Source organism: Panulirus ornatus, chromosome 19, assembly GCF_036320965.1.
Source record: "Panulirus ornatus isolate Po-2019 chromosome 19, ASM3632096v1, whole genome shotgun sequence".
In the NCBI taxonomy this organism is placed as follows: domain Eukaryota; kingdom Metazoa; phylum Arthropoda; class Malacostraca; order Decapoda; family Palinuridae; genus Panulirus; species Panulirus ornatus.
In genome coordinates this window covers 23,106,753-23,132,492 of record NC_092242.1, presented here as the reverse complement: position 1 = coordinate 23,132,492, position 25,740 = coordinate 23,106,753, and the positions used below count along the sequence as shown (strand labels likewise).

The 25,740-nt window shown below is 41.6% G+C and overlaps 1 protein-coding gene across 2 annotated transcripts in view; it reads right to left on the bottom strand.

Moving 5' to 3' along the window:
• LOC139755445 (methionine-R-sulfoxide reductase B1-like) overlaps positions 1–25,740 on the bottom strand; it is a 116,637-nt gene that overhangs the window by 27,235 nt on the left and 63,662 nt on the right. The window contains exons 2-3 of one of the 2 annotated variants that reach the window (XM_071673754.1): positions 14,550–14,698; positions 9,429–9,543 (exon numbers count right to left, since the gene is read on the bottom strand). In XM_071673754.1, coding sequence (XP_071529855.1) covers positions 9,429–9,543; positions 14,550–14,698 — 264 coding nt within the window. The remainder of the gene's footprint in view (positions 1–9,428; positions 9,544–14,549; positions 14,699–25,740) is intronic. The other variant, XM_071673755.1, reaches the window with a different exon arrangement.

Genomic DNA, 25,740 nt, shown 5'->3' with positions numbered 1-25,740 from the left:
CATTGAGATGTATAGGTATGTATATTTGCGTGTGTGGACGTGTATGTATATACATGTGTATGTGGGTGGCTTGGGCCATTCTTTCGTCTGTTTCCTTGGGCTACCTCGCTAACGCGGGAGACCGACAAAGCAAAATAAATATAAATATAATATATATATATATATATATATATATATATATATATATATATATATATATATATATATATTGCAGTGGAATTTATTAAAAAAGGGGGTGACTGTATTGTTGACTGGTTGGTAAGGTTATTTAATGTATGTATGACTCATGGTGAGGTGCCTGAGGATTGGCGGAATGCGTGCATAGTGCCATTGTACAAAGGCAAAGGGGATAAGAGTGAGTGCTCAAATTACAGAGGTATAAGTTTGTTGAGTATTCCTGGTAAATTATATGGGAGGGTATTGATTGAGAGGGTGAAGGCATGTACAGAGCATCAGATTGGGGAAGAGCAGTGTGGTTTCAGAAGTGGTAGAGGATGTGTGGATCAGGTGTTTGCTTTGAAGAATGTATGTGAGAAATACTTAGAAAAGCAAATGGATTTGCATGTAGCATTTATGGATCTGGAGAAGGCATATGATAGAGTTGATAGAGATGCTCTGTGGAAGGTATTAAGAATATATGGTGTGGGAGGAAAGTCGTTAGAAGCAGTGAAAAGTTTTTATCGAGGATGTAAGGCATGTGTACGTGTAGGAAGAGAGGAAAGTGATTGGTTCTCAGCGAATGTAGGTTTGCGGCAGGGGTGTGTGATGTCTCCATGGTTGTTTAATTTGTTTATGGATGGGGTTGTTAGGGAGGTAAATGCAAGAGTTTTGGAAAGAGGGGCAAGTATGAAGTCTGTTGGGGATGAGAGAGCTTGGGAAGTGAGTCAGTTGTTGTTCGCTGATGATACAGCGCTGGTGGATGATTCATGTGAGAAACTGCAGAAGCTGGTGACTGAGTTTGGTAAAGTGTGTGGAAGAAGAAAGTTAAGAGTAAATGTGAATAAGAGCAAGGTTATTAGGTACAGTAGGGTTGAGGGTCAAGTCAATTGGGAGGTGAGTTTGAATGGAGAAAAACTGGAGGAAGTGAAATGTTTTAGATATCTGGGAGTGGATCTGGCAGCGGATGGAACCATGGAAGCGGAAGTGGATCATAGGGTGGGGGAGGGGGCGAAAATTCTGGGGGCCTTGAAGAATGTGTGGAAGTCGAGAACATTATCTTGGAAAGCAAAAATGGGTATGTTTGAAGGAATAGTGGTTCCAACAATGTTGTATGGTTGCGAGGCGTGGGCTATGGATAGAGTTGTGCGCAGGAGGATGGATGTGCTGGAAATGAGATGTTTGAGGACAATGTGTGGTGTGAGGTGGTTTGATCGAGTGAGTAACGTATGGGTAAGAGAGATGTGTGGAAATAAAAAGAGCGTGGTTGAGAGAGTAGAAGAGGGTGTTTTGAAATGGTTTGGGCACATGGAGAGAATGAGTGAGGAAAGATTGACCAAGAGGATATGTGTGTCGGAGGTGGAGGGAACGAGGAGAAGAGGGAGACCAAATTGGAGGTGGAAAGATGGAGTGAAAAAGATTTTGTGTGATCGGGGCCTGAACATGCAGGAGGGTGAAAGGAGGGCAAGGAATAGAGTGAATTAGAGCGATGTGGTATACCGGGGTTGACATGCTGTCAGTGGATTGAATCAAGGCATGTGAAGCGTCTTGGGTGAACCATGGAAAGCTGTGTAGGTATGTATATTTGCGTGTGTGGACGTATGTATATACATGTGTATGGGGGGGGTTGGGCCATTTCTTTCGTCTGTTTCCTTGCGCTACCTCGCAAACGCGGGAGACAGCGACAAAGTATAATAAAAAAAAAATAATATTTTTTATTTTTTTTTTTTTGCTTTGTCGCTGTCTCCCGCGTTTGCGAGGTAGCGCAAGGAAACAGACGAAAGAAATGGCCCAACCCACCCCCATACACATGTATATACATACGTCCACATGCGCAAATATACATACCTACACAGCTTTACATGGTTTACCCCAGACGCTTCACATGCCCTCATTCAATCCACTGACAGCACGTCAACCCCGGTATACCACATCGATCCAATTCACTCTATTCCTTGCCCTCCTTTCACCCTCCTGCATGTTCAGGCCCCGATCACACAAAATCTTTTTCACTCCATCTTTCCACCTCCAATTTGGTCTCCCACTTCTCCTCGTTCCCTCCACCTCCGACACATATATTCTCTTGGTCAATCTTTCCTCACTCATTCTCTCCATGTGCCCAAACCATTTCAAAACACCCTCTTCTGCTCTCTCAACCACGCTCTTTTTATTTCCACACATCTCTCTTACCCTTACGTTACTTACTCGATCAAACCACCTCACACCACACATTGTCCTCAAACATCTCATTTCCAGCACATCCATCCTCCTGCGCACAACTCTATCCATAGCCCACGCCTCGCAACCATACAACATTGTTGGAACCACTATTCCTTCAAACATACCCATTTTTGCTTTCCGAGATAATGTTCTCGACTTCCACAAATTCTTCAAGGCTCCCAGGATTTTCGCCCCCTCCCCTACCCTATGATCCACTTCCGCTTCCATGGTTCCATCCGCTGCCAGATCCACTCCCAGATATCTAAAACACTTTACTTCCTCCAGTTTTTCTCCATTCAAACTTACCTCCCAATTGACTTGACCCTCAACCCTACTGTACCTAATAACCTTGCTCTTATTCACATTTACTCTTAACTTTCTTCTTTCACACACTTTACCAAACTCAGTCACCAGCTTCTGCAGTTTCTCACATGAATCAGCCACCAGCGCTGTATCATCAGCGAACAACAACTGACTCACTTCCCAAGCTCTCTCATCCACAACAGACTTCATACTTGCCCCTCTTTCCAAAACTCTTGCATTCACCTCCCTAACAACCCCATCCATAAACAAATTAAACAACCATGGAGACATCACAAACCCCTGCCGCAAACCTACATTCACTGAGAACCAATCACTTTCCTCTCTTCCTACACGTACACATGCCTTACATCCTCGATAAAAACTTTTCACTGCTTCTAACAACTTGCCTCCCACACCATATATTCTTAATACCTTCCACAGAGCATCTCTATCAACTCTATCATATGCCTTCTCCAGATCCATAAATGCTACATACAAATCCATTTGCTTTTCTAAGTATTTCTCACATACATTCTTCAAAGCTAACACCTGATCCACACATCCTCTACCACTTCTGAAACCACACTGCTCTTCCCCAATCTGATGCTCTGTACATGCCTTCACCCTCTCAATCAATACCCTCCCATATAATTTACCAGGAATACTCAACAAACTTATACCTCTGTAATTTGAGCACTCACTCTTATCCCCTTTGCCATTGTACAATGGCACTATGCACGCATTCCGCCAATCCTCAGGCACCTCACCATGAGTCATACATACATTAAATAACCTTACCAACGAGTCAATAAAACAGTCACCCCCTTTTTTAATAAATTCCACTGCAGTACTATCCACACCTGCTGCCTTGCCGGCTTTCATCTTCCGCAAAGCTTTTACTACCTCTTCTCTGTTTACCAAATCATTTTCCCTAACCCTCTCACTTTGCACACCACCTCGACCAAAACACCCTATATCTGCCACTCTATCATCAAACACATTCAACAAACCTTCAAAATACTCACTCCATCTCCTTTTCACATCACCACTACTTGTTATCACCTCCCCATTTGCGCCCTTCACTGAAGTTCCCATTTGCTCCCTTGTCTTACGCACTTTATTTACCTCCTTCCAGAACATCTTTTTATTCTCCCTAAAATTTAATGATACTCTCTCACCCCAACTCTCATTTGCCCTCTTTTTTACCTCTTGCACCTTTCTCTTGACCTCCTGTCCCTTTCTTTTATACATCTCCCACTCAATTGCATTTTTTCCCTGCAAAAATCGTCCAAATGCCTCTCTCTTCTCTTTCACTAATAATCTTACTTCTTCATCCCACCACTCACTACCCTTTCTAATCAACCCACCTCCCACTCTTCTCATGCCACAAGCATCTTTTGCGCAATCCATCACTGATTCCCTAAATACATCCCATTCTTCCCCCCCACTCCCCTTACTTCCATTGTTCTCAACTTTTTCCATTCTGTACTTAGTCTCTCCTGGTACTTCCTCACACAAGTCTCCTTCCCAAGCTCACTTACTCTCACCACCCTCTTCACCTCAACATTCACTCTTCTTTTCTGAAAACCCATACAAATCTTCACCTTAGCCTCCACAAGATAATGATCAGACATCCCTCCAGTTGCACCTCTCAGCACATTAACATCCAAAAGTCTCTCTTTCGCGCGCCTGTCAATTAACACGTAATCCAATAACGCTCTCTGGCCATCTCTCCTACTTACATACGTATACTTATGTATATCTCACTTTTTAAACCAGGTATTCCCAATCACCAGTCCTTTTTCAGCACATAAATCTACAAGCTCTTCACCATTTCCATTTACAACACTGAACACCCCATGTATACCACTTATTCCCTCAACTGCCACATTACTCACCTTTGCATTCAAATCACCCATCACTATAACCCGGTCTCGTGCATCAAAACCACTAATACACTCATTCAGCTGCTCCCAAAACACTTGCCTCTCATGATCTTTCTTCTCATGCCCAGGTGCATATGCACCAATAATCACCCATCTCTCTCCATCAACTTTCAGTTTTACCCATATTAATCGAGAATTTACTTTCTAACATTCTTCCACATACTCCCACAACTCCTGTTTCAGGAATACTGCTACTCTTTCCCTCGCTCTTGTCCTCTCACTAACCCCTGACTTTACTCCCAAGACATTCCCAAACCACTCTTCCCCTTTACCCTTGAGCTTCGTTTCACTAAGAGCCAAAACATCCAGGTTCCTTTCCTCCTATACTACCTATCTCTCCTTTTTTCACATCTTGGTTACATCCACACACATTTAGACACCCCAGTCTGAGCCTTCGAGGAGGGTGAGCACTCCCCGCGTGACTCCTTCTTCTGTTTCCCATTTTAGAAAGTTAAAAAATACAAGGAGGGGAGGATTTCTGGCTCCCTGCTCCCGTCCCCTCAAGTCGCCTTCTACAACACGCGAGGAATGCGTGGGAAGTATTCTTTCACCCCTATCCCCAGGGATGATATATATATATATATATATACATATATATATACATACACATACATACGCACATATATACACACACACACATATACATATATATACATATGAAAAATGTAAGAAATAATTTAGAAAACTGAAACTTCTAGCTTGAAATGAAATGAAAAAATGAATGTCACATAATGGTTCAACCTCTGGCTATGGAAAAGGGAAATGTATAATTTATTTACACAAACGTCAATAGTAGTTCTCATCAATTTAACCACCGTATCAATAAGCTTCAATGTCTAAGCTACATTTTTTCCAATTTCACTATTTTCTTGTCAAAGCACTATGTATGAAAACTATCACTCCAGTAACACAACTATAAACATTTACTTCCCCTTCAAAAAGTTCTGGGGAAGTCTGTCTCGATACACTGCGGGACACTCTACCACCTGGCGAGGTTTGTGTTGCAATGGTTCTTGATTCACAAACGTAGTAGCATCACTGGTGGGCGGAAGAACATTCTTGTAACCACAGCAAGGATCACAGTCCATGCAACTCCATTATGATGGTTCTTCTCATGACGCGACGCTTAAGCTGTGACCATGGGTGAGAGCAGCCATTCCTTTTTCTACATCATACACAGGCTCAGGCTTGCGGGGTTCAGGTTGCTGGAGGCTGGCCCACATTGACCCACATATATATATATATATATATATATATGTGAAGGAGGAGAGTTGGGAGTGGGTGTGAATAAGAGCAGGGTTATTAGGTACAGTGGGGTTGAGGGTCAGGTCAATTGGGAGGTGAGTTTGAATGGAGAAAAACTGGAGGAAGTGAGGTGTTTTGGATATCTGGGAGTGGATCTGGCAGCGGATGGAACCATGGAAGCGGAAGTGGATCATGGGGTGGGGGAGGGGGCGAAAGTTCTGGGAGCCTTGAAGAATGTGTGGAGGTCGAGAACATTGTCTCGGGAAGCAAAAATGGGTGTGTTTGGGGGAATGGTGGTTCCAGCAATGTTGTATGGTTGCGAGGCGTGGGCTGTGGATGGAGTTGTGCGCAGGAGGATGGATGTGCTGGAAATGAGGTGTTTGGGGACAATGTGTGGTGTGAGGTGGTTTGATCGAGTAAGTAACGCAAGGGTAAGAGAGATGTGTGGAAATAAGAGGAGCGTGGTTGAGAGAGCAGAGGGGGGTGTTTTGAAGTGGTTTGGGCACATGGAGAGAATGAGTGAGAAAAGATTGACCAAGAGGATATATGTGTCGGAGGTGGAGGGAACGAGGAGAAGAGGGAGACCAAACTGGAGGTGGAAAGATGGAGTGAAAAAGATTTTGTGTGATCGGGGCCTGAACATGCAGGAGGGTGAAAGGAGGGCAAAGGAATAGAGTGAATTGGAGCGATGTGGTGTACCGGGGTTGACGTGCTGTCGGTGGATTGAATCAGGGCATGTGAAGCGTCTGGGGTAAACCATGGAAAGCTGTGTAGGTATGTATATTTGCGTGTGTGGACGTATGTATATACATGTGTATGGGGGTGGGTTGGGCCATTTCTTTCGTCTGTTTCCTTGCGCTACCTCGCAAACACGGGAGACAGCGACAAAGCAAAAAAAAAAAAAAAAAAAAAAATATATATATATATATATATATATATATATATATATATATATATACATATGTGCATGTGAGTGGATGTGTCTTTCTTGGTCGGTTTCCTAGCCCTAACTTAGGTTTTTAAACTTATCTTCATGAAATTCTGTTAAGTTCTCATATACCAATTTATAAATACAGTAAACCCTTAATTTAACAGACTAATAGGGGGAAGGGGTGTCTGTTAATGGCAAAAGTCCATTAAATCGAATGTAACCTATTTCTGCACCATATTTAAGTCCACATGCTTTCCCTTAACTCCTCTATCACTGTAGAATTTAGTATGTGGTACAATAGTTGGCAGGCAGGCACCCAGCAGTGTGAGAAAGCTCGCTGGGCAAGATGGAGGCAGGAGTAAGACTGACATAGAGATGATGCCATCCCTCTCCTGTGAAAGGATGCTTCTATATAATAAAGTGAGGATGGACTACCTGCTTTCATTGCACCTTTTACATGGAGCAGTGAGTAGGATTTGAACCTACGCTGGAAAATCCCAAGTTATCGCAAGGCTGCTTACCTTTTTCAGATGGGAAGCACCCAAGAAAATTGCCTTGGATGGGGGAACCAATCTAGACAGCAAGGAGATGGATACTTTCTACAAAAAATCATGGCCTGCATCTCCTCAGCCCACTTACCCCAGTCCAGTGGATGCACTGAAGCAGCGGTAAAGGCCACTAAACGGGTGTTGAGGGTCAACATGGGTGTCTGAGGTAGCCTGCACAACAGCAAAGCAGCTCAAGCTATGATTCAATACCCCCCCTGAAGGAGACAAGTCACCCTCATAGCTGGCAGCAGGAAAACAGCTGTGAGATGGTGTCCTGGTGCCCCAGCAACATCATCTGATAAACTGGAGAATAGTTTATCTTTTTTTTATCTACCGGCTCCCCTGGGCATAATGGAATGTCGAGGTGTGTATTATCAAAGTACTGTATTATTATTTTTCTGTTAAATCCAAAATCCATTATATCAGGGTCCGTTGAATCAAGGGTTTACTGTTATACCCAAATCCCTTTGGAGTTTTTCATAACCATCCTTATTTTCAACTGCCGAACACTTATATCATTAGTGAAACTACTGACAAATACCATCTCTTGCCTCCTCATCTGTGTCTGAGATCGTGACTACAAAAAATACTAGGGCAAGAACTGCTGTGTTGTACCCCTGAAAGTACACCTTACACAGATGTGTTTCTATTTGTAACTGCTTTAAACTTTCTGTTGATTACAAATTCTTTAATCCATTTTCCTACTTTTTTATAATGTTTTACAACTTTTTCATTTGCATTCCATAGTTTACTTTATCAAAAGCCTTTCCAAAATCAAGAAACAGTGTCCAAAATCAAGAAACATACATCAATGTATGCATTCTTTTCCCATTTATCAATGTTTCACATCATTATAATGAGCTGATAGTAGTGTTTACGTGCTTTTACCAGGAGCAAATCTGTGCTGTTCTTCCCTTATTAGTTCATTTAAACTACGGTGGTCGATTCTTTGTTTTTTCATCACACTCTTAAATATGTAATGTGTAATATTAGGCTGAAAGAGAGAGAGAGTACCTACCGACCCATGATAACCTACGAAGAGATTTCACCATGATGCAGGACTAATGCTCGGTGCTCACCATATATCCTGATTGATGACTAATCCTCTCTGCTGTCACATGTACTATATAATTACCTATTCTGGGTTCAATGGACTGTTTTCAACCACATGTAAAGTCTCCCTCTTAATATTTATGTAGATGTTCCCCACAAGTTTCTTATTTCTCGCCCAGTGATATATTACATAGTTATTCTACAATAGGTCTGGATCCTTCATTGTTCTTCCACATTCTATTCAGAGTGTGCCTTTAATCTCCTCTTCTCTAATGATTACATGGAACATAACCAACCATAAGCAATTTTAAACCACTTGCTTGAATTTTGCAACCTATAATCTTGCCCTGACACACACTCAGCCATCTTTTAAAACCACTTATGTTTCATTATCATTTCTATATCTCTTACATAATCATCTGTACCATCAAGCAAGCCTAATCTACACCCACCCTTTACTCCATTCCACTCATAAGCCCCACTTCCTCTCAATCCAACCATGTCTTGCACAGATTTAACATGTACAGCTTTCCCTCATTAAAGGTATCAATAATTTCCATTCCTTCTATTCATTACTGATTCTTCTCACAATCCATTCTCCCATACAAACCTGTACATCTTGTCTAAATTTTTTACAGGAATGCCAATTCTGACCATTGCTACAATCAATTTCTATTGGGAATGATTACAGAACTGTAGTCCCCAGCCCATTCTCTGCAGGAGAGATAGACTTGAGACCTTATTTCTTGTAACTTAAAAAAAAGAATGAGCAATTTGTGTCTTATAAAATCAGAGTTTACACATGTTAACTTGATTCTACAAATATTTAATACCATGCACAAGAGAAAAAGCGCCAATGTTTTCTAAGTATGATGTAAAGAGAGCACTTTAATAGAAAAAAAATTAATGTAGAAAAAACATTCTCGATAATATACTGAAAAGTAAAAGGGGCAAAATATTGTGGATAAGGTACGTACTGTAAATGCAAATTACCTACAACACCTTAAACAAATGAAGCTGTCTTACCTTGTTTAGGTACAAACTTGAGGGAGTGAGAGAATATTCAGAATCGTGACTTGCCATCAGGTCCATCCTTCAAAAATTCATGGCCTAATCCATTTCCACACTTCCCACAAGATACCTTTAAAAAAAAAATGTTGGTTTTAAAGATACAGTACAATTTCTCTTCCATAAGGTAAGTCTTTGTGCATCTGAGAGAGCACTTGCTCGGCAGGGGGTTAAAATATCTATACCCAATATATGGGTTGTATCCATGAGAATTCACCCCTTTAACCGAGTGTAAAATGGAAAAAGGTGGGAGTACATGAGAAGTGTTTGGCATGCAGAAGGTGGGAGATGGATGGGTGGAACAGGATAGTACGTGGTAGGGTAAGGAAACTAAACTGCTAGTGAGAAAGAAAAGTGAGGTGTATGGGTATCATTTTCAGGGAAGAAGTGCAAGCAACTGGGAGATGTAAAAGAGAAAGCAGCTGGAGGTTAAGATGAAGGTGCAGGGGCTGTAAAAGAGGGCAAATGAGAACTGGGGTGAGCATGTATCAGCAAACTTCAGGGAAAAAAGAAAATGTTTTAGAAGGAGGTTAACAGTGGGATAAAAACAAGAGAACAAGTAGGAATATCAATGAAGGGGGCAAATGTGGAAGTGGTAATAGGCAAAAAGAGGTGAGGAGACAGAGGGAGCACTATGAAGGACTGCTGAATATGTATGATTAGAGGATGGTAGATGTGGGATGTTTTGGACATTGAGGTATACAAAGTGTGTGTCATGGTTATTGGTTTGGTGAACAGAGAAGAGATGGTGGGAGCCTTGGGTAAGATGAAGAGCAGCAAATCAGCAGGAATGGATGGGAGTGCAGCTAATTTTTTACAGAAAGGGGGTGATTGTGCTGCTGACTGGTTAGCTAGGATGGCTCATGGTATGGTACCTGAGAATTGGCAGAATGTCTGTAAAATGCCAAAAACAGGGTGCTGAGGCAGAGGGACTGTCTTACTCCAGAGCTGTTGATGTCAGTGGGGGCACAAATATTTAAAGGCCTTAGCTTTGTAACAAGGTTTATATGTCTTTGAGGTACAGTTTGAATGGCTGGGGTTTAAATTTTTTTCATTTTTCTAATATTCCCCATCTGAGGAAGACAGTTCTTTTAAGGCAATGACCTAAGAGGGTTGATTTTCTTGAGCATATCTGCAAATGTTTTTGTTAAAAAGCAAATAAAATTCAAAATGCTGAGGACAGTGCAGGACACGAAGAGCATAGTAAAATGCAAACACAAAATAAAGCTGTCTGGATTGGTGATGGAGAAAATTCTGCAGAATAAATTGTTTTTTTAACATCCAAAACAATTTAATATACTGTAAATCTGAAAAATCTTTCTACTTTCCATTAATTTTCATTTTCCTGAATCCTGTTATATCATATTTGCTCTCCTGCTGATATGAAAATTAATAACAAAAAATCACACACTGTGTCAACATAAGTAATGATTTATTGCTTTATCTTTTCAGAGCTTCCCAAGTACGTTTATACCTGTCAGCTGGAAAGTCTCGTGATTAACAGTCTTCAGGTCTGTCGGTCATGATTATTTGTAAGTTGTTATAACTCTTGGATGGTCGCCTTGAATTCTTGTATCTAATCACCTATTTTTTTTTTTTTTTGGCTTTGTCGCTGTCTCCCGCGTTTGCGAGGTAGCACAGGAAACAGACGAAAGAGATGGCCCATCCCACCCTCATACACAATGTATATACATACACGTCCACACACGCAAATATACATACCTATACATCTCAATGTACACATATATATACACACATAGACACATACATATATACCCATGCACACAATTCACACTGTCTGCCTTTATTCATTCCCGTCGCCACCTCGCCACACATGGAATACCATCCCCCTCCCCCTCATGTGTGCGAGGTAGCACTAGGAAAAGACAACAAAGGCCCCATTCATTCAAACTCAGTCTCTAGCTGTCATGCAATAATGCCCGAAACCACAGCTCCCTTTCCACATCCAGGCCCCACACAACTTTCCATGGTTTACCCCAGACGCTTCACATGCCCTGATTCAATCCACTGACAGCACGTCAACCCCGGTATACCACATCGATCCAATTCACTTAATTCCTTGCCCGCCTTTCACCCTCCTGCATGTTCAGGCCCCAATCACACAAAATCTTTTTCACTCCATCTTTCCACTTCCAATTTGGTCTCCCACTCCTCCTCGTTCCCTCCACCTCCGACACATATATCCTCTTGGTCAATCTTTCCTCACTCATTCTCTCCATGTGCCCAAACCATTTCAAAACACCCTCTTCTGCTCTCTCAACCACGCTCTTTTTATTTCCACACATCTCTCTTACCCTTACATTACTTACTCGATCAAACCACCTCACACCACACATTGTCCTCAAACATGTCATTTCCAGCACATCCACCCTCCTGCACACAACTCTATCCATAGCCCAGGCCTCGCAACCATACAACATTGTTGGAACCACTATTCCTTCAAACATACCCATTTTTGCTTTCCGAGATAATGTTCTCGACTTCCACACATTCTTCAAGGCTCCCAGGATTTTCGCCACCTCCCCCACCCTATGATTCACTTCCGCTTCCATGGTTCCATCCGCTGCCAGATCCACTCCCAGATATCTAAAACACTTTACTTCCTCCAGTTTTTCTCCATTCAAACTTACCTCCCAATTGACTTGACTCTCAACCCTACTGTACCTAATAACCTTGCTCTTATTCACATTTACTCTTAACTTTCTTCTTTCACACACTTTACCAAACTCAGTCACCAGCTTCTGGAGTTTCTCACATGAATCAGCCACCAGCGCTGTATCATCAGTGAACAACAACTCACTCACTTCCCAAGCTCTCTCATCCACAACAGACTTCATACTTGCCCCTCTTTCCAAAACTCTTGCATTCACCTTCCTAACAACCCCATCCATAAACAAATTAAACAACCTTGGAGACATCACACACCCCTGCCGCAAACCTACATTCACTGAGAACCAATCACTTTCCTCTCTTCCTACACGTACACCTATATCTATCTATATTCCTGGTGACTGTTCCTCGCAGGAACTCCCTCAAGAGGGATGGCCATGATGGAGTCTCCATAACTGATGAACTCCAGTGCTGCTTAGCCTTCAGTGCCTCACCCTTAAAAGACCACTGGCAGAGGGCAACTCTTGTGTTTCCAGAGGATCCTACCTAATGTTTCAACCAACTACTACCCACTGTGTCTACCTAATGTTCTTACCTATTGTTCCAACCTTCTACTATATAAAGCTCCAACCTAATTTTCCTACCTATTACATCTACCTAATGTTTCTTGATATACCCAACAACTGTTCCTACCTTCTACTTCTGTCTATTACTCATCCTATTTTGCCAAAAGGCAAGGCTAGTGCATAGCACTCATTGCAGAAAAACTAGAATTAAGAAGAATGAGTTGTGGAGGTTAATTGTTATCAAGAATTATGAGACACAGAGAGATTCTATGTCTGTGGACAAAAAGCCACCAGTCCACATATGGGTAAGGCAGAAAGAAAAGACAGCTACCAGGGTCAGAGGAGTCCAACTTGACAGCCCCTAAGTGCTGACTCACTATGCAGTTGTCATTAACCCTCGCAATATCCACTCAGGTTCTAAATAACTATATCTCTGATGCCTGTTCAAACTGGAACTCCTTCAAGGGGGTGGCCATGGCAATAAAGTCTCCATAACTAGTAAACTCTAGAGCTGCTTGTTAGCCTTTCCTGCCACACACTTAACAAGCCACTGGCAGAGGGAAACTCTAGTGCAGTGTTTGCAGAGGCTCCTACCTAATGTTCCTACACACTACTTTTACCTAATGCTCCTACCTACTACTTCTACTAAACGTTTCTACCCGATGTTCCTGCCTAAATGTTCCTACCTTCTACTTCTATTTACTGCTCCTACCATTTTGCCAAAAGGCAGGGTTAGTGCATAGTGCTCAACACAGGAAAATCTAGAGTTATGAAGAATGAGCTGTGTGAGTTAAGTGTTGTCAAGTGTTATGTATGATTAAGAGAGATTGTAGGTCTGTGGACAAAATGCCAGTAGTCTACATGTGGGTGAGGCAGAGAGGAAAGACAGCTAACTGGGTCAGAGGAGTGCAACTTGACAACCACTGAGGTGCAGCCATCACTAAACCTCCCTGTACCCAGGTGGGTAGTACTGGTAATGTACCTCCCTGGTTGTTGGCTGCCTACCAACAAAGTGATATACCTAATTGGTCAGTGGCTGCCTGTGCTCACTACTACTTTTTTTATATCCAATCAGTCCATAACAATTAAGGTACAACAGGTCTTCTACCTGTTCTTCTTTATGTGTGAAGCACATCAGTAGAATCAAGATTAATCAATGATCATGCCTAAACCATCTTACCTGTACTTTCTACTTCCTCCAGTCAAGCTGGTAAACCAACTTTCCTCTACTGAAGTATTTTCCGTATTTTCCAACTTTACCTGTATTTCCAAACATTGTCCTGAGGGGTTTCATCTCTGTTGCTTAGGCTAGACATCTTTTTGGCTGTGTAATTGTCCAGGTCTTAGCTCCATATATTAATAAAAGCAATTATACAGTCTAATATATGGTGCTCTTAATAAAGTTATATTAAGGGTCTCTAAGAAACACGTATGAAGAACTTGAAATTTAGCTGTATTTGGAAATCCTTTGTGTTACATATATTTCATATTCATGTCCTCCTGTGCAGAAGACACCTACAGTGTACTTTTCTGAACAGTATTAAAACTTTTAAGTTTTGGTCATCTGCAACAATATCATTTATTTCTGTTAATTTGAAGCTATGGCTATTTATACTTCTTCAAGCACTTATTCATTTCCACTTCTTGCTCTAGACTTTCTTGAAATGTTTCTATATAAAAAAATTCATATACAATAAAACTGTTGTTCACCAGCAATGAATTATGACAAGGAAAGAGATAAATATGCAAATTTTGCCAGAAAAAACAATATGATACATGCATGTACCTATATCTAAGAAGTCAAACTCAATATACAAAATATCTTGCAAAGCAATGAGAAAAAATGGCAGAAAATTAACAACTTAAAAAAAAGTTATCTAACCTTGAGTGCCCTTGGACGACCCTCTTCAGCAACCTTTTTCACCGAGTTCTTATGGATGGTTTGAGTGAATGCTGGCCATGGAGTGTGATGATCATACTTAGCCTGGCTGGAGAACAGCTCGTGACCACACTCTACACAAACGTACAAGCCTGCAATCCCCTCAGCTGTTAAGCACACAACTCCACATCCACAAACCTTAACTTCTTACAAAGATAGAAAGAGGGATTTGAATCTAAAGCAAGATATAGAAAATATCGTACTAAACATAAAGCTAGTGAAATAACAATTAAGAACACTCCATTGGAATAATGATGAAAACATTATACTTCACAAAGAAATCACACAATCATTAAGATCAACCCTCATTTATCTGAACTTCTTATCCTCATATCCAAAACAAGCCAGAGTCAATAAATGAAAACTTAACTGTTTCAGTTTATCTTTTACCATGGTATCTAGAGTGCATTTAGTCACACTATATCTGAACAATGTCACATAAACTGAGTGATTAGAACTAATGTACTTATCAATGTACCCACTCAGTTCACTCCCTATGTAAAGCCAATGATTTATTATGATGTATGAAACTGAATGGAATTCATGAAATGACATATCCAAAATGGAAATGCTCATTTGGAGCACAAAATCATGAAAACTTTGTTAACTTTTTCTTTCTTTCATTTCTATATTCCTAAATAATAGATGCACACCAAGCATGTAATGACATGGTGCTGACAGCAGTTTCTTTTAATGCATCAGTGTCGCAATGAAGGTTTAATCATGTAACATATTTCACAAGCTATCAGGGTACTACACATTCTGGGAACGTGAGAAAATGGCAAATGAAAAGGTGAGCCAGTCTAAAAGCTGAGACAAGTAACTGTAACTACTAAAGTTACAGCTTAAAAAAACAGCAAAACAGTTTCTGGATGATTTGTACGAAGATGGTGGTATTTTAATCTGCAAATATGGGATTTTGTGATGAGTGACAGAAAAGGACAACTTCAAAATCATCAAAAAAAATGATATTCTGTTCATTATAATAATGCAATAAATAAAATCATACTGACAGCCATCTTTATGATATAGAAATTTGATGATGAAAATAATGTCTTAAAATCCCATACTATATATCACATCAAATAACATATATCATAACCATGAAATAATTTCTCTCAACCAAAATGTCAGGCAAAAATATCCATGTGACTTTTTTTATATAAAACTATCAGTAAAACTCCACAACTTTCATTATTATTCATGTTAACAATAAATAATCATTACTAATAAGATCTAGACGACGTAATCAGTGGTAACAGTAGAACTAGTGCTATAAGTACCCGCTAAGTTACCTTTATGAATCTAAAAAATTCCTCAGATAAAAAAAAAATTATATATATATATATATATATATATATATATATATATATATATATATATATATATATATCAGGTACAGTAGGGTTGAGGGTCAAGTCAATTGGGAGGTGAGTTTGAATGGAGAAAAACTGGAGGAAGTGAAGTGTTTTAGATATCTGGGAGTGGATCTGGCAGCGGATGGAACCATGGAAGCGGAAGTGGATCATAGGGTGGGGGAGGGGGCGAAAATTCTGGGGGCCTTGAAGAATGTGTGGAAGTCGAGAACATTATCTCGGAAAGCAAAAATGGGTATGTTTGAAGGAATAGTGGTTCCAACAATGTTGTATGGTTGTGAGGCGTGGGCTATGGATAGAGTTGTGCGCAGGAGGATGGATGTGCTGGAAATGAGATGTTTGAGGACAATGTGTGGTATGAGGTGGTTTGATCGAGTGAGTAACGTAAGGGTAAGAGAGATGTGTGGAAATAAAAAGAGCGTGGTTGAGAGAGCAGAAGAGGGTGTTTTGAAGTGGTTTGGGCACATGGAGAGAATGAGTGAGGAAAGATTGACCAAGAGGATATATGTGTCGGAGGTGGAGGGAGCGAGGAGAAGAGGGAGACCAAATTGGAGGTGGAAAGATGGAGCGAAAAAGATTTTGTGTGATCGGGGCCTGAACATGCAGGAGGGTGAAAGGAGGGCAAGGAATAGAGTGAATTGGAGCGATGTGGTATACCGGGGTTGACGTGCTGTCAGTGGAGTGAATCAAGGCATGTGAAGCGTCTGGGGTAAACCATGGAAAGCTGTGTAGGTTTGTATATTTGCGTGTGTGGACGTATGTATATACATGTGTATGGGGGGGGGTTGGGCCATTTCTTTCGTCTGTTTCCTTGCGCTACCTCGCAAACGCGGGAGACAGCGACAAAGTATAAAAAAAAAAAATCTATTTTATTATACTTTGTCGCTGTCTCCCGCGTTTGCGAGGTAGCGCAAGGAAACAGACGAAAGAAATGGCCCAACCCCCCCCATACACATGTATATACATACGTCCACACACGCAAATATACATACCTACACAGCTTCCCATGGTTTACCCCAGACAATTCACATGCCTTGATTCAATCCACTGACAGCACGTCAACCCCGGTATACCACATCGCTCCAATTCACTCTATTCCTTGCCCTCCTTTCACCCTCCTGCATGTTCAGGCCCCGATCACACAAGATCTTTTTCACTCCATCTTTCCACCTCCAATTTGGTCTCCCTCTTCTCCTCGTTCCCTCCACCTCCGATACATATATCCTCTTGGTCAATCTTTCCTCACTCATTCTCTCCATGTGCCCAAACCACTATATATATATATATATATATATATATATATATATATATATATATATATATATATATATATATATATATAAGAAGAAAGTTAAGAGTAAATGTGAATAAGAGCAAGGTTATTAGGTACAGTAGGGTTGAGGGTCAAGCCAATTGGGAGGTAAGTTTGAATGGAGAAAAATTGGAGAAAGTACAGTGTTTTAGATATCTGGGAGTGGATCTGGCAGCAGATGGAACCATGGAAGCGGAAGTGGATCATAGGGTGGGGGAGGGGGCGAAAATTCTGGGAGCCTTGAAGAATGTGTGGAAGTCGAGAACATTATCTTGGAAAGCAAAAATGGGTATGTTTGAACGAATAGTGGTTCCAACAATGTTGTATGGTTGCGAGGCGTGGGCTATGTATAGAGTTGTGTGCAGGAGGATGGATGTGCTGGAAATGACATGTTTGAGGACAATGTGTGGTGTGAGGTGGTTTGATTGAGTAAGTAACGTAAGGGTAAGAGAGATGTGTGGAAATAAAAAGAGCGTGGTTGAGAGAGCAGAAGAGGGTGTTTTGAAATGGTTTGGGCACATGGAGAGAATGAGTGAGGAAAGATTGACCAAGAGGATATATGTGTTGGAGGTGGAGGGAACGAGGAGAAGTGGGGGACCAAATTGGAGGTGGAAAGATGGAGTGAAAAAGATTTTGTGTGATCGGGGCCTGAACATGCAGGAGGGTGAAAGGAGGGCAAGGAATAGAGTGAATTGGATCGATGTGGTATACCGGGGTTGACGTGCTGTCAGTGGATTGAATCAGGGCATGTGAAGCGTCTGGGTAAACCATGGAAAGCTAACCACTGACTTTACTCCCAAGACATTCAGAAACCACTCTTCCCCTTTACACTTGAGCTTCGTTTCACTCAGAGCCAAAACACGTGTGTGGACGTATGTATATACATGTGTATGGGGGTGGGTTGGGCCATTTCTTTCGTCTGTTTCCTTGCGCTACCTCGCAAACGCAGGAGACAGCGACAAACCAAAAAAAAAAAAAAAAGAAAAAATATACATATGTATGTATATGTGTGTGTATATATGCGTGTGTATGAGTATGTATATATATATATATATATATATATATATATATATATATATATATATATATATATATATATATATATGTATATATATATATATATATATATATATATATATATATATATATATATATATATATATATTATCCCTGGGGATAGGGGTGAAAGAATACTTCCCACGCATTCCTCGCGTGTCGTAGAAGGCGACTAGAGGGGACGGGAGCGGGGGGCCAGAAATCCTCCCCTCCTTGTATTTTTTAACTTTCTAAAATGGGAAACAGAAGAAGGAGTCACGCGGGGAGTGCTCATCCTCCTCGAAGGCTCAGACTGGGGTGTCTAAATGTGTGTGGATCTAACCAAGATGTGAAAAAAGGAGAGATAGGTAGTATGTTTGAGGAAAGGAACCTGGATGTTTTGGCTCTGAGTGAAACGAAGCTCAAGGGTAAAGGGGAAGAGTGGTCTGGGAATGTCTTGGGAGTAAAGTCAGGGGTTACTGAGAGGACAAGAGCAAGGGAAGGAGTAGCAGTACTCCTGAAACAGGAGTTGTGGGAGTATGTGATAGAATGTAAGAAAGTAAATTCTCGATTAATATGGGTAAAACTGAAAGTTGATGGAGAGAGATGGGTGATTATTGGTGCATATGCACCTGGGCATGAGAAGAAAGATCATGAGAGGCAAGTGTTTTGGGAGCAGCTGAATGAGTGTGTTAGTGGTTTTGATGCATGAGACCGGGTTATAGTGATGGGTGATTTGAATGCAAAGGTGAGTAATGTGGCAGTTGAGGGAATAATTGGTATACATGGGGTGTTCAGTGTTGTAAATGGAAATGGTGAAGAGCTTGTAGATTTATGTGCTGAAAAAGGACTGGTGATTGGGAATACCTGGTTTAAAAAGCGAGATATACATAAGTATACGTATGTAAGTAGGAGAGATGGCCAGAGAGCGTTATTGGATTACGTGTTAATTGACAGGCGCGCGAAAGAGACTTTAGGATGTTAATGTGCTGAGAGGTGCAACTGGAGGGATGTCTGATCATTATCTTGTGGAGGCTAAGGTGAAGATTTGTATGGGTTTTCAAAAAAGAAGAGTGAATGTTGGGGTGAAGAGGGTGGTGAGAGTAAGTGAGTTTGGGAAGGAGACTTGTGTGAGGAAGTACCAGGAGAGACTAAGTACAGAATGGAAAAAGGTGAGAACAATGGAAGTAAGGGGAATGGGGGAGGAATGGGATGTATTTAGGGAATCAGTGATGGATTGCACAAAAGATGCTTGTGGCATGAGAAGAGTGGGAGGTGGGTTGATTAGAAAGGGTAGTGAGTGGTGGGATGAAGAAATAAGATTATTAGTGAAAGAGAAGAGAGAGGCATTTGGACGATTTTTGCAAGGAATAATTGCAATTGAGTGGGAGATGTATAAAAGAAAGAGACAGGAGGTCAAGAGAAAGGTGCAAGAGGTGAAAAAGAGGGCAAATGAGAGTTGGGGTGAGAGAGTATCATTAAATTTTAGGGAGAATAAAAAGATGGTCTAGAAGGAGGTAAATAAAGTTCGTAAGACAAGGGAGCAAATGGGAACTTCAGTGAAGGGCGCTAAGGGGGAGGTGATAATAAGTAGTGGTGATGTGAGAAGGAGATGGAGTGAGTATTTTGAAGGTTTGTTGAATGTGTTTGATGATAGAGTGGCAGATATAGGGTGTTTTGGTCGAGGTGGTGTGCAATGTAAGAGGGTTAGGGAAAATGATTTGGTAAACAGAGAAGAGGTAGTAAAAGCTTTGCGGAAGATGAAAGCCGGCAAGGCAGCAGGTTTGGATGGTATTGCAGTGGAATCTATTAAAAAAGGGGGTGACTGTATTATTGACTGGTTGGTAAGGTTATTTAATGTATGTATGACTCATGGTGAGGTGCCTGAGGATTGGCGGAATGCGTGCATAGTACCATTGTACAAAGGCAAAGGGGATAAGAGTGAGTGCTCAAATTACAGAGGTATAAGTTTGTTGAGTATTCCTGGTAAATTATATGGGAGGGTATTGATTGAGAGGGTGAAGGCATGTACAGAGCATCAGATTGGGGAAGAGCAGTGTAGTTTCAGAAGTGGTAGAGGATGTGTGGATCAGGTGTTTGCTTTGAAGAATGTGAGAAATACTTAGAAAAGCAAATGGATTTGTATGTAGCATTTATGGATCTGGAGAAGGCATATGATAGAGTTGATAGAGATGCTCTGTGGAAGGTATTAAGAATATATGGTGTGGGAGGCAAGTTGTTAGAAGCAGTGAAAAGTTTTTATCGAGGATGTAAGGCATGTGTACGTGTAGGAAAAGAGGAAAGTGATTGGTTCTCAGTGAATGTAGGTTTGCGGCAGGGGTGTGTGATGTCTCCATGGTTGTTTAATTTGTTTATGGATGGGGTTGTTAGGGAGATGAATGCAAGAGTTTTGGAAAGAGGGGCATGTATGAAGTCTGATGTGGATGAGAGAGCTTGGGAAGTGAGTCAGTTGTTGTTCGCTGATGATACAGCGCTGGTGGCTGATTCATGTGAGAAGCTGCAGAAGCTGGTGACTGAGTTTGGTAAAGTGTGTGAAAGAAGAAAGTTAAGAGTAAATGTGAATAAGAGCAAGGTTATTAGGTACAGTAGGGTTGAGAGTCAAGTCAAATGGGAGGTAAGTTTGAATGGAGAAAAACTGGAGGAAGTAAAGTGTTTTCGATATCTGGGAGTGGATCTGGCAGTGGATGGAACCATGGAAGCGGTGAATCATAGGGTGGGGGAGGGGGAGAAAATCCCAGGAGCCTTGAAGAATGTTTGGAAGTCGAGAACATTATCTCGGAAAGCAAAAATGGGTATGTTTGAAGGAATAGTGGTTCCAACAATGTTGTATGGTTGCGAGGCGTGGGCTATGGATAGAGTTGTGCGCAGGAGGGTGGATGTGCTGGAAATGAGATGTTTGAGGACAATATGTGGTGTGAGGTGGTTTGATCGAATAGGTAATGTAAGGGTAAGAGAGATGTGTGGAAATAAAAAGAGCGTGGTTGAGAGAGCAGAAGAGGGTGTTTTGAAATGGTTTGGGCACATGGAGAGAATGAGTGAGGAAAGATTGACCAAGAGGATATATGTGTCGGAGGTGGAGGGAACGAGAAGTGGGAGACCAAATTGGAGGTGGAAAGATGGAGTGAAAAAGATTTTGAGTGATCAGGGCCTGAACATGCAGGAGGGTGAAAGGCGGGCAAGAAATAGAGTGAATTGGATCGATGTGGTATACCGGGGTTGACGTGCTGTCAGTGGATTGAATCAGGGCATGTGAAGCATCTGGGGTAAACCATGGAAAGTTGTGTGGGGCCTGGATGTGGAAAGGGAGCTGTGGTTTCGGGCATTATTGTATGACAGCTAGAGACTGAGTGTGAACAAAAAGGGCCTTTGTTGTCTTTTCCTAGCGCTACCTCGCACACATGAGGGGGGAGGGGGTTGTTATTCCATGTGTGGCGAGGTGGCGATGGGAACAAATAAAGGCAGACAGTGTGAATTGTGTGCATGGGTATATATGTATGTGTCTGTGTGTGTATATATATGTGTACATAGAGATGTATAGGTATGTATATTTGCGTGTGTGGACGTGTATGTATATACATGTGTATGGGGGTGGGTTGGGCCATTTCTTTCGTCGTGTATGGGGGTGGGTTGGGTCATTTCTTTCGTCTGTTTCCTTGCGCTACCTTGCAAACGCGGGACAGCAACAAAGCAAAATAAATATATAAAAAATATATATTTCTTTATTATTTATTTATTTTGCTTTGTCGCTGTCTCCCGCATTAGCAAGGTAGCGCAAGGAAACAGACGAAAGAATGGCCCAACCCGCCCACATACACATGTATATACATACACACACACAAATATACATACCTATACATCTCAATGTACACATATATGTACACACAGACATATACACATGTACACAATTCACACTGTCTGCCTTTGTTTGTTCCCATCGCCACCTCGCCACACATGGAATAACAACCCCCTCCCCCCTCATGTGTGCGAGGTAGCGCTAGGAAAAGACACCAAAGGCCCCATTCGTTCACACTCAGTCTCTAGCTGTCATGTAATAATGCACCGAAACCACAGCTCCCTTTCCACATCCAGGCCCCACACAACTTTCCATGGTTTACCTCAGACGCTGCACATGCCCTGGTTCAATCCATTGACAGCACGTCGAATATATGTATATATATATATATATATATATATATATATATATATATTTTTTTTTTTTTTTTTTTCAAACTATTCGCCATTTCCCGCATCAGCGAGGTAGCATTAAGAACAGAGGACTGGGCCCTTTTTCGGAATATCCTCACCTGGCCCCCTCTGTTCCTTCTTTTGGAAAATTAAAAAAAAAAAAATTAAAAAAAAATATATATATATATATATATATATATATATATATATATATATTTTTTTTTTTATACTTTGTCGCTGTCTCCCGCGTTTGCGAGGTAGCGCAAGGAAACAGACGAAAGAAATGGCCCAACCCCCCCCCCATACACATGTATATACATACGTCCACACATGCAAATATACATACCTACACAGCTTTCCATGGTTTACCCCAGACGCTTCACATGCCTTGATTCAATCCACTGACAGCACGTCAACCCCGGTATACCACATCGCTCCAATTCACTCTATTCCTTGCCCTCCTTTCACCCTCCTGCATGTTCAGGCCCCGATCACACAAAATCTTTTTCACTCCATCTTTCCACCTCCAATTTGGTCTCCCTCTTCTCCTTGCTCCCTCCACCTCCGACACATATATCCTCTTGGTCAATCTTTCCTCACTCATCCTCTCCATGTGCCCAAACCACTTCAAAACACCCTCTTCTGCTCTCTCAACCACGCTCTTTTTATTTCCACACATCTCTCTCACCCTTACGTTACTTACTCGATCAAACCACCTCACACCACACATTGTCCTCAAACATCTCATTTCCAGCACATCCATCCTCCTGCACACAACTCTATCCATAGCCCACGCCTCGCAACCATACAACATTGTTGGAACCACTATTCCTTCAAACATACCCATTTTTGCTTTCCGAGATAATGTTCTCGACTTCCACACATTCTTCAAGGCTCCCAGAATTTTCGCCCCCTCCCCCACCCTATGATCCACTTCCGCTTCCATGGTTCCATCCGCTGCCAGATCCACTCCCAGATATCTAAAACACTTCACTTCCTCCAGTTTTTCTCCATTCAAACTCACCTCCCAATTGACTTGACCCTCAACCCTACTGTACCTAATAACCTTGCTCTTATTCACATTTACTCTTAACTTTCTTCTTTCACACACTTTACCAAACTCAGTCACCAGCTTCTGCAGTTTCTCACATGAATCAGCCACCAGCGCTGTATCATCAGCGAACAACAACTGACTCACTTCCCAAGCTCTCTCATCCCCAACAGACTTCATACTTGCCCCTCTTTCCAAAACTCTTGCATTCACCTCCCTAACAACCCCATCCATAAACAAATTAAACAACCAAGGAGACATCACACACCCCTGCCGCAAACCTACATTCACTGAGAACCAGTCACTTTCCTCTCTTCCTACACGTACACATGCCTTACATCCTTGATAAAAACTTTTCACTGCTTCTAACAACTTGCCTCCCACACCATATATTCTTAATACCTTCCACAGAGCATCTCTATCAACTCTATCATATGCCTTCTCCAGATCCATAAATGCTGCATACAAATCCATTTGCTTTTCTAAGTATTTCTCACATACATTCTTCAAAGCAAACACCTGATCCACACATCCTCTACCACTTCTGAAACCACACTGCTCTTCCCCAATCTGATGCTCTGTACATGCCTTCACCCTCTCAATCAATACCCTCCCATATAATTTACCAGGAATACTCAACAAACTTATACCTCTGTAATTTGAGCACTCACTCTTATCCCCTTTGCCTTTGTACAATGGCACTATGCACGCATTCCGCCAATCCTCAGGCACCTCACCGTGAGTCATACATACATTAAATAACCTTACCAACCAGTCAACAATACAGTCACCCCCTTTTTTAATAAATTCCACTGCAATACCATCCAAACCTTCTGCCTTGCCGGCTTTCATCTTCCGCAAAGCTTTTACTACCTCTTCTCTGTTTACCAAATCATTTTCCCTAACCCTCTCACTTTGCACACCACCTCGACCAAAACACCCTATATATCTGCCACTCTATCATCAAACACATTCACCAAACCTTCAAAATATATATATATATATATATATATATATATATATATATATATATATATATATATATATATATATATATATATATATATTCATTTATTATTTTGCTTTGTTGCTGTCTCCCGCGTTTGCGAGGTAGCGCAAGGAAACAGACAAAAGAAATGGCCCAACCCACCCCCATACACATGTATATACATACACGTCCACACACGCAAATATAAATACCTATACATCTCAATGTACACATATATATACACACACAGACACATACATATATACCCATGCACACACTTCACACTGTCTGCCTTTATTCATTCCCATCGCCACCTCGCCACACATGGAATACCATCCCCCTCCCCCCTCATGTGTGCGAGGTGGCGCTAGGAAAAGACAACAAAGACCCCATTCGTTCACACTCAGTCTCTAGCTGTCATACAATAATGCCCGAAACCACAGCTCCCTTTCCACATCCAGGCCTCACACAACTTTCCATGGTTTACCCCAGATGCTTCATATGCCCTGATTCAATCCACTGAGAACACGTCAACCCCGGTATACCACATCGATCAAATTCACTCTATTCCTTGCCCACCTTTCACCCTCCTGCATGTTCAGGCTCCGATCACTCAAAATCTTTTTCACTCCATCTTTCCACCTCCAATTTGGTCTCCCACTTCTCCTCGTTCCCTCCACCTCCGACACATATATCCTCTTGGTCAATCTTTCCTCACTCATTCTCTCCATGTGCCCAAACCATTTCAAAACACCCTCTTCTGCTCTCTCAAACACACTCTTTTTATTTCCACACAGCTCTCTTACCCTTACATTACTTACTTGATCAAACCACCTCACACCACACATTGTCCTCAAACATCTCATTTCCAGCACATCCACCTATCTGCGCACAACTCTATCCATAGCCCACGCCTTGCAACCATACAACATTGTTGGAACCACTATTCCTTCAAACATACTCATTTTTGCTTTCCGAGATAATGTTCTCGACTTCCACACATTCTTCAAGGCTCCCAGGATTTTCGCCCCCTCCCCCACCCTATGATCCACTTCTGCTTCCATGGTTCCATCCGCTGCCAGATCCACTCCCAGATATCTAAAACACTTTACTTTCTCCAGTTTTTCTCCATTCAAACTTACCTCCCAATTGACTTGACCCTCAAC